Source organism: Sphaerodactylus townsendi, linkage group LG09 (genome assembly GCF_021028975.2).
Source record: "Sphaerodactylus townsendi isolate TG3544 linkage group LG09, MPM_Stown_v2.3, whole genome shotgun sequence".
In the NCBI taxonomy this organism is placed as follows: Eukaryota; Metazoa; Chordata; class Lepidosauria; order Squamata; family Sphaerodactylidae; genus Sphaerodactylus; species Sphaerodactylus townsendi.
Window position 1 is genome coordinate 4,248,335 of NC_059433.1, and position 12,787 is coordinate 4,261,121.

General features: G+C 46.5%; 1 protein-coding gene across 4 annotated transcripts in view; it reads right to left on the reverse strand.

Annotated features, from left to right (window-relative positions):
* CDH18 (cadherin 18) overlaps positions 1-12,787 on the reverse strand; it is an 883,209-nt gene that overhangs the window by 184,744 nt on the left and 685,678 nt on the right. For all 4 annotated transcript variants that reach the window (XM_048508491.1, XM_048508490.1, XM_048508492.1 and 1 more), the window contains one exon: positions 12,458-12,752. In XM_048508491.1, coding sequence (XP_048364448.1) covers positions 12,458-12,752 — 295 coding nt within the window. The remainder of the gene's footprint in view (positions 1-12,457; positions 12,753-12,787) is intronic.

A 12,787-nucleotide genomic window follows, 5' to 3' on the forward strand; every position in this document is an offset into this window, starting at 1 on the left:
CAGAGCAACCGGAGATTGGGTGGACTGTGAAGGGCGTGACTGTGAGTGAGTGACTGCCAATCCCAGTTGGGCAGGTGTGAGAACCGTACGAGAGTCCCGCAACTCCACCTTCCCTCCCAGCTCATCTGGGAGGCAGGAAAGAGCATCCGCCAAACGGTTAGATTTGCCTGGGAAAAAATGCACTGTGAACTTGAAACGGGAAAAGAAATTGGCCCAGCGGAGCTGCTTGGTGGACAAGCGGCCAGGACTTCTGAGAGCAGCCAAATTTTTGTGGTCAGTCCAGACTTCGAAAGGGTGTTCTGCTCCCTCTAACCAGTGCCTCTAACCAGTGCAAGAGCTTGTTTGATGGCCCTGGTTTCTTTATCCCCTACAGTTCAATTCAATTCACCACGAGAAAACTTTTTTGACAAGTAGGCACAAGGGAATAAGTGACCCTCCTGGTCACGTTGGAGCAGAGCTGAACCGATAGCTTTATCAGAAGCATCAACATGAACCAAAAAAAGGAAGGGGTGGTCAGTATGTTTTAGAATTGGCTTAGTAGTAAACACCCATTTCAAAGAGTCAAATGCCTGCTGACAGGACTCAGACCAAGGCAGCGATGCCCCAGGGCGGACGGCTGCAGAACCCTTCCCTTTAGTGTGTAACAAATGGGTAAGGGGAAGAGCAATTTTCACAAAGTCAGGAATAAAGTGTCAGTAGAAATTAGCAAATCCCAGAAAGGATTGCAATTGCTTCCTTGTAGAGGGGGGCAGCCATTTGCAAACATCCTCAACTTTAGCTGGGCCCATCTCTATTCCAGCAGTTGATACTCTATAGCCTAAGAAATCCTACTTGCTTTGGTGGAACACACACATAGACAATTTAATGAATAAAGAATTGTCCAACAATCTTTGTAGTACTTTGCGTACTAGTTGTATATGGGATTGTTCATCTTCTGAATAGATAAGGATATCATCCAAGTATACCACAACTTCTTTGAACAATAAATCATGTAAAACATCATTAATGAGGCTCATGAACACACCGGGAGCCCCACTTAACCCAAAAGGCATCACTTGATATTCATATTGGCCATAACAGGTATTGGCCATAACAGGTATTAAAAGTGGTAACTTGCTCAAAGCCTTCAGCAATGCAAACACAGTAACAAGCCTCCCAGAGATCCAGTTTGGTGAAAATATGTCCCGTTCCCAAACTGGTCAATAAATCCTTGATCAGCGAGAGGGGATAGTTGTTTGAATTTGAGATCGCATTCTGCCCCCTATAGTCAGCACAGAGGCGAAGAGAACCATACTTTTGCTGCCAGGTGCCCACTGGCATCACAGTAGAGGCAGAGTCCCAACCTTCTTCTATGATTATATGTGGATTCCTCAGCTGGGGGTGTTATACGAGCAGGTTGTTTACTGCCGCTGGACTTCCACTCGGGGGATTGGAGTGATGGGGCATGGCTGGCCTACTGTCAAATGATTTTACCACGGTCATCCGAGCATCAGTATCTCCAGCCAGTAGGATCCATTCTTCCAAGTTGTTTGGGTTGCCCCCCATCATGGCCCATTGTCGGAGCTCTGGGTTCAATGCTTCGGTGAACACGTAAACAAACATCTGGTCAGACCAATCCACAATTCTGCTGGCCACAGCCCAAAATGGATCTGCAAACTCTGCATACAGCTTGTTGCCTTGGCTCATCTTCATCAGCTCATGTTTGGCTTGTTTGCTCATAAATGGATTTTCGAAACAGGTGCGGAGTGCTCTCAGAAACCGGGGTAGGGTACGCAGCTCTTCTGCTTGCCGGTGGAACAACTCAACGTACCATTGAGTTGCCAGACCCTCCAGAAGGGCTCCCACATCATGGACGCGTTCCCTTTCACTCTGGTACTGCCGTCCATAATCTTGCATATGGACATCCACTTGCACCAGAAAATAAAATAGTTGATGGGCAGATCCATCAAAACACACCAACATCCATTTCCTCTCTGGGGTCTGGGCAGGCAAAGGCAGGATCCGGATTTCGGGAACCACCACCTGCAGAGTCCCTTGCCCCGCAGCTCCACCAGTGTTTCCACCACCTGACTGGGATGCAGCAGCTCCCTGGCCATCTGTGGGATTATTGACCAATTGGGTTAGATGCTGTTCTGCCATCATGGCCCGGGCCTCCCACTGTTCCACTGCCTGCTGCATTTCTTTGAACCGTTGCTCATATTCCTGCCGGTCCTCTTCCCAGGTGTCCACTGCTGATGTGTCGCCATCTGACCCACGGTCTCTGCCATCTTTACCACTACTTCTAGTGGCCAAGGCTCTGGATCCTTCCTCACCAGTGGCTGAGAAAACTGCCGGGCCCCTGCACTGCTGGGCATACTGACGCTCCCGCTGGGCCCAATCCTCGTTCAAGCGAACCCGTTCCGCCTAAAAGGATTGCGGGTGTGTGCCCAACTCTACCGGGCCCCACCAGTGCAGAGGTCAGCTGATCCCTCCAGGATCTGATGGGTACAACGATTTGTAATCCACCGATTGTTTGTAATCCACAGGTTGTTGGCTTGATTGATAGTACCAGTCCGCTGGCACCTCCTGGTTACCAACTGTCCAGTGCACAGATCTGTAATCCTCCTGTTGGCGCCCAAAGTTCAGTCCTTCTCTGCGCCGAAACTGAGATGACTGAGCAGATGGCCCCACACCGAATCCAAATGCCCTGCAGCGGGGGGCAGACTGCTCGGTCAGAGGAGCAGCCTAAGCAGATGCAGACTTCAAACCTCTCCATCCAGCATTTCAGAAATCCTTTGCTCCATAATCTCATTAGGAATGTTGGGCAAGGATCCCCCTATTAGTCCTTGAAGAAAAGCTAGTGTTGCAGATAAATCATGCACAACTTCAGTCGGTGGAGGGTACATGAAGTGTAGCGCAGATAGAGAACAGTCTTAATGTCAGGACTCCCCTGCATTAGACAATGAACCAGTCAGACTTCAAAAGTTTCAGAGTTTATTGCAAGTGACAAGAAAGCAACAGAAGCTCAAGCTCTCAGACCAGTGCGATTATACATTGTGCACTTCATTCCCCCCCACATGTGAAACACATGAGAGAACAGTTCCCCCGTAACATCTTCAGACACTCAAGGTTACTTGATAAGCCAGCTGCGGAAAAAAGGCAGAGTAGCAAAAGCAGAGCAGAATTGAGAGGCCCAGTTCCCCTGACAGCCCCGCCCCCATAGCTGCCATCCTGACAACAGTCTGTACTAAAAAAAAAAAAAAAAAAAAAAAAAAAAAAAAAAAAAAAAAAAAAAAAAAAATAATAATAATAATAAAAAGAATAAAAATAATAAAAAAAATAAAAAAAAAAAAAAAAAAAAAAAAAAAAGAAAAAAAAAAAAAAAAAAAAAAAAAAAGCCAAGTTTGCTGAGCTTGTGCTGTAACATCTAAGAAGAAACTGCCTAAATTAATGCTTATGTGCGTCTCTGAACCATCCTGAGAAAATAAGTTTGTTAAATAAAAAGTTTGTTAAATAAAAATGTTTCAAAAAGGCAGTGTGTGTGCGCCACGCGTGAGTTGAGGGGAGGGCCTTGGACCAACAAAGTCAGCTACCCAAATACATCCACCCTCAGGCATCAGGCTTTGCTCCCTGTTTGGGGCCTCTGTCTTCCCTCAGGGGGTGGGTGCTGTTACAGCCTCCAACCTGGGATTGTGCAAAATGATCTCTGGTTTAGCAATTTTTGAAAATCCCAGGTTGAGGGGAATAAAATGAATCAAACTTATTTTGGGAACAGAACCTGTGCAAAGTCCTACAAAGGCTCATGTAATGCCCTATAGCCATTGGTTTGGGTCTGGGTGGAACCCACTCCAGAGATGCAGGCAAAACGTTAAGAGCAAAAACTACCAGACCACAGCCACACAGCCCAAAAAAACCACGACAGTCAGGTCTACACCACTTTTTTTTCTTTTCACAAGTGATTTTTATTTCAGACAGCTGTCCGTGGCTGCAAACTTTTTAAGCTACGAAGCTGAGGAACACATTCCTCTATGCTCATACGCAGTTGTCATCTGCACTACTGTAAGAGGAAGATGTCAAGGCTCTGGTTTGTCCTGCCCCCTTAGAAGGGACGTGCCTGTAAACAGAGCAAAGGCTGCTTCCAAGTTTAATCACTAATATATGGCACAGAAAAAATATATTTTCCTAACACTCAGAATTGTACTAATTAAATCTTGTGTTTGAAGTTTACATTTACAATTTTCCTACGTTTACAATTTTCTAAAAGGTGATCTTTTATATATATATGGGGAAGAAAAAACTATATGAATTATGGCATAATTGATCTTTTTCCTGCTAGTACATCATTTGGGTATCTATCAAATCAGAATATATCCAACAGAAAATGCAATCATTAAACAATACATGAACATTTAGTAAAGAAGAGCAATTGTTTTTTGGTTTGGGTTGTTGTTTTTTGCATAGGACAAGAATTACGAATTCTTGGAAGAATTACAAATATTACTTTGAGATTGCAAGACAAAATTTAGGGTAAAAAGTAAGCATTTACAAGTTTTACATTATTTTACTCTCTTCAGAGAACCAGGTCACAATGCAAACAGTCACATCAGACTTTCTGGTTTAAACAGGAGGTTATGCACATACATCACATTGATATTGTATCACTTAATTTTGGTTAGACTGTGTCCATATTGTTTGGACAGTATGACCGCGATCCAACAAAGAGAAGTGCTCATGAATTCAGCAAAATTAAACGGGAGAGCTAAGCACTTGTTTAAATCTTATATCCTAAAAAAATGGGTTGTGTCACCTACATAATATCCAAAATACTCAACAAATGGTTCTTCTTTCAGTAATTTTGTTAATCTTTAAATAGGTTTTTGAGTTGGGTCCCCTGAATCTGGTTGCTACTGGCAGGAAACTTCATAGTGGTATAGAACACACCACATTTTGCATGGGTTACAAATTTGAAACCACTGATAGGAACTGTGAAGAAGAGTGAAACTCTGTCCCACAAGCTAGCAAAGCTTCTGGCAAAATCAACTAGTGAATCCTTGATGAGTTCCAGGGTTGCTGAATGTAGTCCTTTAAATTCATCAATAAGGCAAGTAAATTGAGGCAATTGTAACTTATTCCCCCTCCTGTCCTTTTGTCTACCTTTGCTGTGAAGTAAAGGGGTTCCATGCTTGGTCTTAACAGGTGGGAAGAAAAGGAGGATGGAACAAATGTAGAGGTACAAATGTGAAGAAGCAGCCATTATGAGAACCTTATACTCTTTAGCAGGGGTCTTCAAACTATGGCCCTCCAGATGTTCATGGACTACAATTCCCATCAGCCCCCGCCAGCATGGCCAAGTGGTAGGGCTCATGGGAATTGTAGTCTATGAACATCTGGAGGGCCATAGTTTGAAGACCCCTGCTCTTCAGTAAATATTACAATAAACATATATTGCAACCCAGGGGTGGAGTGAGAGGGAGCTACGCCTGGGGCATGCCTGCATCCTGTGCCCCTGCCCGCCCCCTCCCCACCCTGGAATGCCCACACCATGCCCCTGCCATGCCCATGCCCAGGGGCACACATTGTGCTCCACCCTGCCCCCTTGGCACTATGCTACTGTTGCAACCTAACAACTGAATGCTGGTGACCCAACCGCCTCAACTACGAATCACCATGCAACAGGGATGGTCGGGCGGGGTCGGCCAGCTGCCATGGCAGCACCAGTACTGCAGAGGCTCACAGGCCCAGGGCTGCAACAGCTGTGGCAGGGCCTGAGGTCGGGAGTCACCCCCATAGCAGTTCAAGCTGATAAGCAGCAGACAGAGTTCAAACACAGGTGGGCCGGGCCAGTGGGAGTGTCCAAGGTGCAGAGACAAACAAGCCAGAGGGTCAAATGCTGAAGAACATACACACCAAGGGGAGTAGCCACAAGTCAAGGTCATTGCAAGCTGGTTGAGAGGTCAATGGAAACAGAATAATGGAGCACAGGCAGTGTCAGGAAAACAAAGTGTTGCATCCATGGCTTTGACCTTCACTGTCGCTCTTTAAATTTATTTGGGCTGCCTGAATGGGAGAGCTCCTGCAAAGACTCAATACACTCTCCTGTACAGCATCAGCTCTGCAAACGTGCCAACCGTCTTCTCTCCTTCAGAGCATCCCTAAGTTTCTGCCTACAATACTGTTTATGGGGGGAGATCCTGCCCAGTACTTCTGATAAGCTCCGAGCGGGTGCCTGTAAATCTTCCACCTTTGTTGACACAGCTGGCCGGCTCCTCTTTGGCTGGAAGACATCTTCATCCAATGAACTCTCAGCCTCAGTGGCATGTCAGCAACCGGCATTTGACCCAGGGACTCACAATGGCTTTGCCCGCTCTTGATGTTCCATGCAGGAAGTCTACAGTTCCAGGAAATGAAGGTTAACAGCTACTCAGTTCTCAGACCATTTCCAGAAAACTGTCATCTAAAAGTATTACTTTGAGAAATTATGTCTCTTTAGAGCAGATGCTAATATTTGGACGGAAAGCCATTAAATTATTCATCCCTAGCATAAAACCAAATGACTCCCATCACTATTTATTAGCAGCCCTGTCTGAAAGACAAGCAACAGAGCCACCACAAAAGACAAAGACATCGATTAGATTAATTAGATAGGAAGCAAATGGTTGGGGGAGATTCAAAACTGGCTGCAAGCAAAGAATCCGATTATCGAACAGTCACCGCCATTTCAGACCGCTCAGTCTTTTAGTGGTACTTCATATCTTCTTCTATATCAACACTAGTTTTATGGATTTATCTGATATTTGGAGAAACTGAAATTCCTGAACAGCCAGTGGCCACTTTTCTCCATCCATGCTCCTCCCTGCGTAAAGCAACAGAGGCATCACGTAACTGATGGCTCTATGAGAACACAACTGCTTTACGGAGCTCCTATTTGGCTAACCCCCAACAACAGTGCCATTAGATCATTCCATTCTAAATTTCTCCACAAATTATTTGGTGTACTGAATTGCATCCCGTATGCAGTTGTATGTTTAGAATCTGGCCAATACTCCATAGAGGCCACTATCTGGTTAAACATCATAACATTCTGGCTGCATATCCATTAACAAACCTCCAAAAACTCATTGACCCAACTCACCTTGAGCGAACTCCATCACTCTAAATGGTATACAACAGTTTTAGCAAAGATCAGGGAATTGGGCTATGATAGTGACTCCTTGAATATGTTAACTTTCACTGAGTCATTTGCTCTTATCAAAGAACGGCTACTATCAATAGATTACCATCAATTGCAAAGTTTGGCCAATAAATCCTGTTCGCCAATGAATACAATTCCATTTCTACAGGGTAACCCAGCCTACTACATTGCAGCACTTATCAACCCCACATATAGGAGAGCCTACATGCTGGCGAGATTTAATATTATGCCATCTCTGCTTCACAGAGGAAGACTCAAGGGTCTACCGAGTGATAAGAGGTTTTGCCCTGGCAGTCCAGGGCAGCTGGACTCCGTTTCGCACATCCTCCTCCACTGCCCATTTTATCAAAAACTAAGATCCAGCTTGTTATCACAGGTTATCGACTCTATGAAAACCCATACAGAGCTAGACAAAGTAACCATCCTTTTAAACTGCAATGATTTTAACTGTTGTCTCATAGTCGCAAAATTCCTGGCTGAAGTCTGCAAACTGAACTCATGATTCAATGTGAAGTTCTATTTTATAATTTTAACTGTATTATATACTGTTTTGTTTCATATGCCAATAAAGGCTTACTGAACTGAGATGGCTCCATAGCAGCTCTCCAGAAGAGGGAGATGCTACTTTCTGGAGTCATTGGCTGCTACCTATGGGTGCCAGCCTCCAGGTGGGATCTGAGGATCCTCTGGGAAGCTGAGTAAAGATACCACAAAGGTTCTCTTTTCTAACAGCTCCCTGATGCCTCCACTTGCCAGCTGCATTGCAAAGGGACAGCATACCCAATCAACTGGGGTGCTCTTCCACCACTACTTTCTGGCTGGGGGTGAGCTTCCACCTAACGGTGGCAGCCCCACCTCTTCACCTCACTCCTGGTGGGCCCACCACTGATCACCTGCATGGTGTGCTGAGTGGAGGGCAGGCGGCCGGTGGCAGCGCCACCGCGTGAGGGCAGGTGGACAGGTGGCACCAGGAGTGAGCTAGCAGTGTGTGAGATGGGCAGATGCAGGCCCCCATCTCTTGCCTAGCTGTGAAGTCTCCTGTTTGCCTGGTCAACACAAGGGCCTCTGTCTCTACCTGCCTTCCTGGCCTGGTGGGGTGTGTGGCCAAAATGCTTCCAGAGTGCTGTCCTCTGTGGGAGAAGGCAGAGGGTAGAAAAAGATGGGCACAGAAGCGGCATGCTGCTTGAGTCACCGCTAGGTTTGACCCCAGCGCTCCAAGCCAAGGAATGCTCTTCCTGGGTGCTGCCCACAATGCACCCTTCCTGCCAGCTCGGGTGACAAAGCCCAGCCAGCCGCACCCCGCCTTGGCTGCCTGGCATTGGGGGAGCTCCGTGGAATGTGCCCACCCTCCGCTCGGCCTTGGCCATCTTGTGCAATGTCTCAGCCACTTTCCTAGCCTGGTTAAACATGTGGGGACTGGGGGAGACAGAGGGCAGCTTTTTTAAAAAAAACAGGTCAATTGTTCAGTTCAGACTTCTTCCATTTAGGACTTACATATGGAGAATTAGGAAAGTTTGGCTGGAAACCTCCTTCCTTCATAACGAAAGATACAGTTAATTAAAGATAAGCTAATGAAGACAGACTGGAGTAAAAACACAAACCTAGCACAGTGATGGCAAAATTATGACATGCGTGTGAAAGGTGACACACCATGACATTCTGGGTCACACCAGCATTCACCAACACTCAACAACTATTCTCCCTGTTAGTGTTGGAATCATTTTTGCAGTTATGTGACATTTCTTTATGTTATACATAGTGCTACACAAAATTAGACTGTGGTTATGAAAAGAACTGTGTCTCTTCTGTTTGGGGGTGGGGTGTGTGTGTGTGACACACTAGCTAAGTTATTAATTTTCGAATTTTTTGAAGGTGTTGTCATGCTGCAGCTGACAAGTCTTTGCTGGAGTGGCCACTCCAGAGACCACATGTTCACACTTAGATAGATTTCATTCTTGTTTGTGGATTTTGAAAGGATCAATTCGACAGCTCAACTTTTCCTATAAATTTGGATTTTCTCTTCCTCCCTATTCCCGACTGAAAGGTATAGCGACAGGAAATTATTCTCTTGCTGGCAGAAATAGGAAACCACAGAGTGCCTTAAGATGAGACAGAGGACTGTCTGCTTGTATCAGCAGCTGTTCTTCCCCTGCCCTGAAACCGCTTTCACTGAAGAGCAGGGGTTGAGACAAGGTAGATGTTTCCACAGAGTTTCTACGGCATAGTGGAGCCTAGGTGCCCCAGGGTCAGCGACAGAGACTTTGGCCCTTTCCACACATGGTCGGAAAAGAGCCTCCACCAGCATAATTTATGCCGATGGAGGCTCTGGGACCATTCGCAGGCTAGCGTGAGAGTGGCCCCCACTCCCCCCCCCAGCTGGAGAGGCAGATCCGCATGGAGCCGCCTCTTGGTCAGCCCCCTTCACTCACCGTCATGTCCACCTCCAAGGGTTGGAGGACAGCATGGGCGGGTACCTGCAGCCCTCCAGGGTGACGCTGGACATGACAGTGAGTGGAGGCTAGGGTTGGAGATTCGGACAGTCCGAATCTGGATTTTGACCGAATCTGCACTCATTCGGACAGATTCAGACAAACAGGATCCGAATCTGAGTTGTCCGAATTCCATCAGATCAGAATTGCGTTTTTTTGGTGTTTTTTCACGTTGCGGCCTGCAGGGGGCGCATTTTTAAACATATCGGCACCAACATTTCAGGGTATCATCATGAGACTGTTATGATGATACCCCCCAAGTTTGGTGCAGTTTGGTTCAGGGGGGACGAAGTTATGGACCCCCCAAAGGGGTGCCCCTCTTCCCCATTCTTTCCAATGGGAACTAGGGAGATGGGGGCTACCCTTTTGAGGGTCCATAACTTCCCCCCCTGACCAAACTGCATCAAACTTGGGGGGTATCATCAGGACAGTCTCCTGATGATACCATGTAATTTGGTGCCACTAGCTTTAAAAATTCCGGTTTGCATGTGTCACCACTACTGCACAAGTAGCCTGCTGGAGTGAGTGAGTGGTGAAAAACACGAACCAGAATTTTTAAAGCTAGCAGCACCAAACTTTCAGTGTATCATCAGGAGACTGTCCTGATGATACTCCCAAAGTTTGGTGCAGTGTGGTTCAGGGGAGCCAAAGTTATGGACTTTCAAAGGTGTAGCCCCCATCCCCTATCATCTCCCATTGGAAACAATAGGGGATGGGGCACCCCTTTTGAGGGTCCATACCTGAACCAAACTGCACAAAACTTGGTGGGTATCATCAGGACAGTCACTTGATGATACCCTGAAATGTTGGTGCCGATATGTTTTAAAATGCGCCCCCTGCAGGCCTCAAGATGAAAAAACACCAAAAAATCCGCAATTCGGCTGGTGATCCGAATTAAAAATTAAAAAATTCTTGTTTGTGTTTTTCACCCCTCCTCCACATGAAGCCTGCTGGAGTGAGTGAGTGGTGAAAAACACAAGCCAGAATTTTTAAAGCTAGCAGCACCAAACTTTCAGGGTGTCACCTGGAGACTGTCCTGATGATGCCCCCCAAGTTTGGTGAAGTTTGGATAATGGGTGCCAAAGTTATGGACTCCCAAAGCGGTAGCCACTATTTTTTATTAGCTCCCATTGGAAACAATGGGGGATAAGGGCACCCCCTTTGGGAGTCCATAACTTTGGCCCCCATGATCCAAATTTCACCAATTTTGGGAGGAATCATCAGGACAGTCTCCAGATGATGCCCTGAAAGCTTGGTGCTGCTAGCCTTAAGAATGTGCCCCCTGCAGGCACCCCAGGAATTCCCTATTGACAGCAATGGATTGTGTAGATGTACAACAAAGAATCTTGGACAAATTTCTGGGGGTGCCTGCAGGGGGTGCATTTGTAGATGTATCGGTACCAAAATTTCAGGGTATCATCAGGGGACTGTCCTGATGATACTCCCCAAGTTTGGTGAAGTTTGGTTTGGGGGGGCAAAGTTATGGACCCTAACAAGAGTAGCCCCCATCTTCTTAGCTCCCATTGGAAACAATGGGGGATAGGGGCGCCCCCTTTGAGGGTCCATAACTTTGGCCTCCCTGAATCAAACTTCACCAAACCTGGGGGGTAGCATAAGGACAGTCTCCCAATGACACCCTGAAATTCTGGTGCCGATATACCAAAACAGGTGCCCCCTGCAGGCCGAAACGTGAATAAACACCAAAAAAAATTAAAACACACCCAAAATTCCTGGATTTTCCCACAGATTTGGGCCAGTCCAAATCTGTAAGGTTCGGAATTCTGCCAATCCAAATCCATTGATCTGAATCTGGGCCGAATCCGAATTGGAACGAATCTGGCAGGTATTGACCAACCCTAGTGGAGGCGATGGGGGAAGCAGCGTCTTCCCAGCAGTACAGTTCGCATCACGCTGCTGGGAAGACACTCCTTTGCAAAAAAACCTTGCTTGTTTTGCAAGGTTAAAAGCAGCAGCTTCACGCCGCAATTGGGCAGCCAGGACGGCGCTGCCTGTGTGAACAGCTGCCCAGGGCCAGCGTTTTTGCCCATGCAGAAAGGGCCAAAGCCACCTGGCCTTTCACCCCCACAGGACAACGGAAACATCTCCCTTTGTGATTCCCAGGGTCAGCCTAGTTATTTAGCAAGCGTGTAAAAGCAATACAGTGAGATCAAGGAAAGAATGTTCCAATCACATTATAGTAACAATTAGCAAGCAAAGCGCACATATCTAAAAGCAGTTACATTGACAGGGCGGCATCTCAGATACCACCACCCGTCTGGAGCTGGGGATCAATCAGTTGAGTGCCATCCCTGACATTAGCAGACTTTCAGTGGTAGGCATTTACTCCTACAGGAGAAAGCACAACACTGCACAAAAGAACAAGTTTTTGGTAAAAAATACTGGAGGAAGCAGAAGGATTTTAGCAATATCTCAATCCTTCCACACGCGCAGCAGTCATTTCTCAGGATTTCAGGAACGCATTTCAGAGTAGCCAAGGAATCCCAGGGTGACACAGATAACAACAGACGTCATTCTCAATGGCTGGGATCTCCAGGCAGTTTGAACTGCATTCCAGAGGTGTCCCTGAGCACATCCCTTTGCATCTTCCAACATATTGAAATGGCTGTCATTCACTTCATGCCTTCCCTCAGAATCTTTCCAGTGTCGTACATCCCACCCATCACAATGGTAAGCAAACACAAAAATGTCATTACCTTTTGACCATCAGTCAAAATGGAAACCAAAATAACCGCCCATTAAAAATGCCCCAGTGTAACTTCTGCGTTCTTTTTCTTACCCATATCAGACATCTCTGGCACAGTGACCGTGTACGGTCCGTCCGTGAATTTGGGAGCGTTGTCATTGATGTCTTGTACTTTGATAATAAACTCTGATTCAGGCTCAAGCGGCTTGTTTGTCCGTCTGTCAATCGCCTGGGCATGCAGCACGTAGTGTGTCTTCTTCTCTCGATCTAGGCTCTTGGTTGAATGGATGTCCCCCGTAGTGTCATCAATAATAAATATAATCCCAGCGCCTTCTCCAGTAAGGATGTATTTGACCGATCCATCACCTTTGTCGGAATTGGAGTGCAGCTGTAAAATGCAGAGGCATAAGAAGGCAATATAGT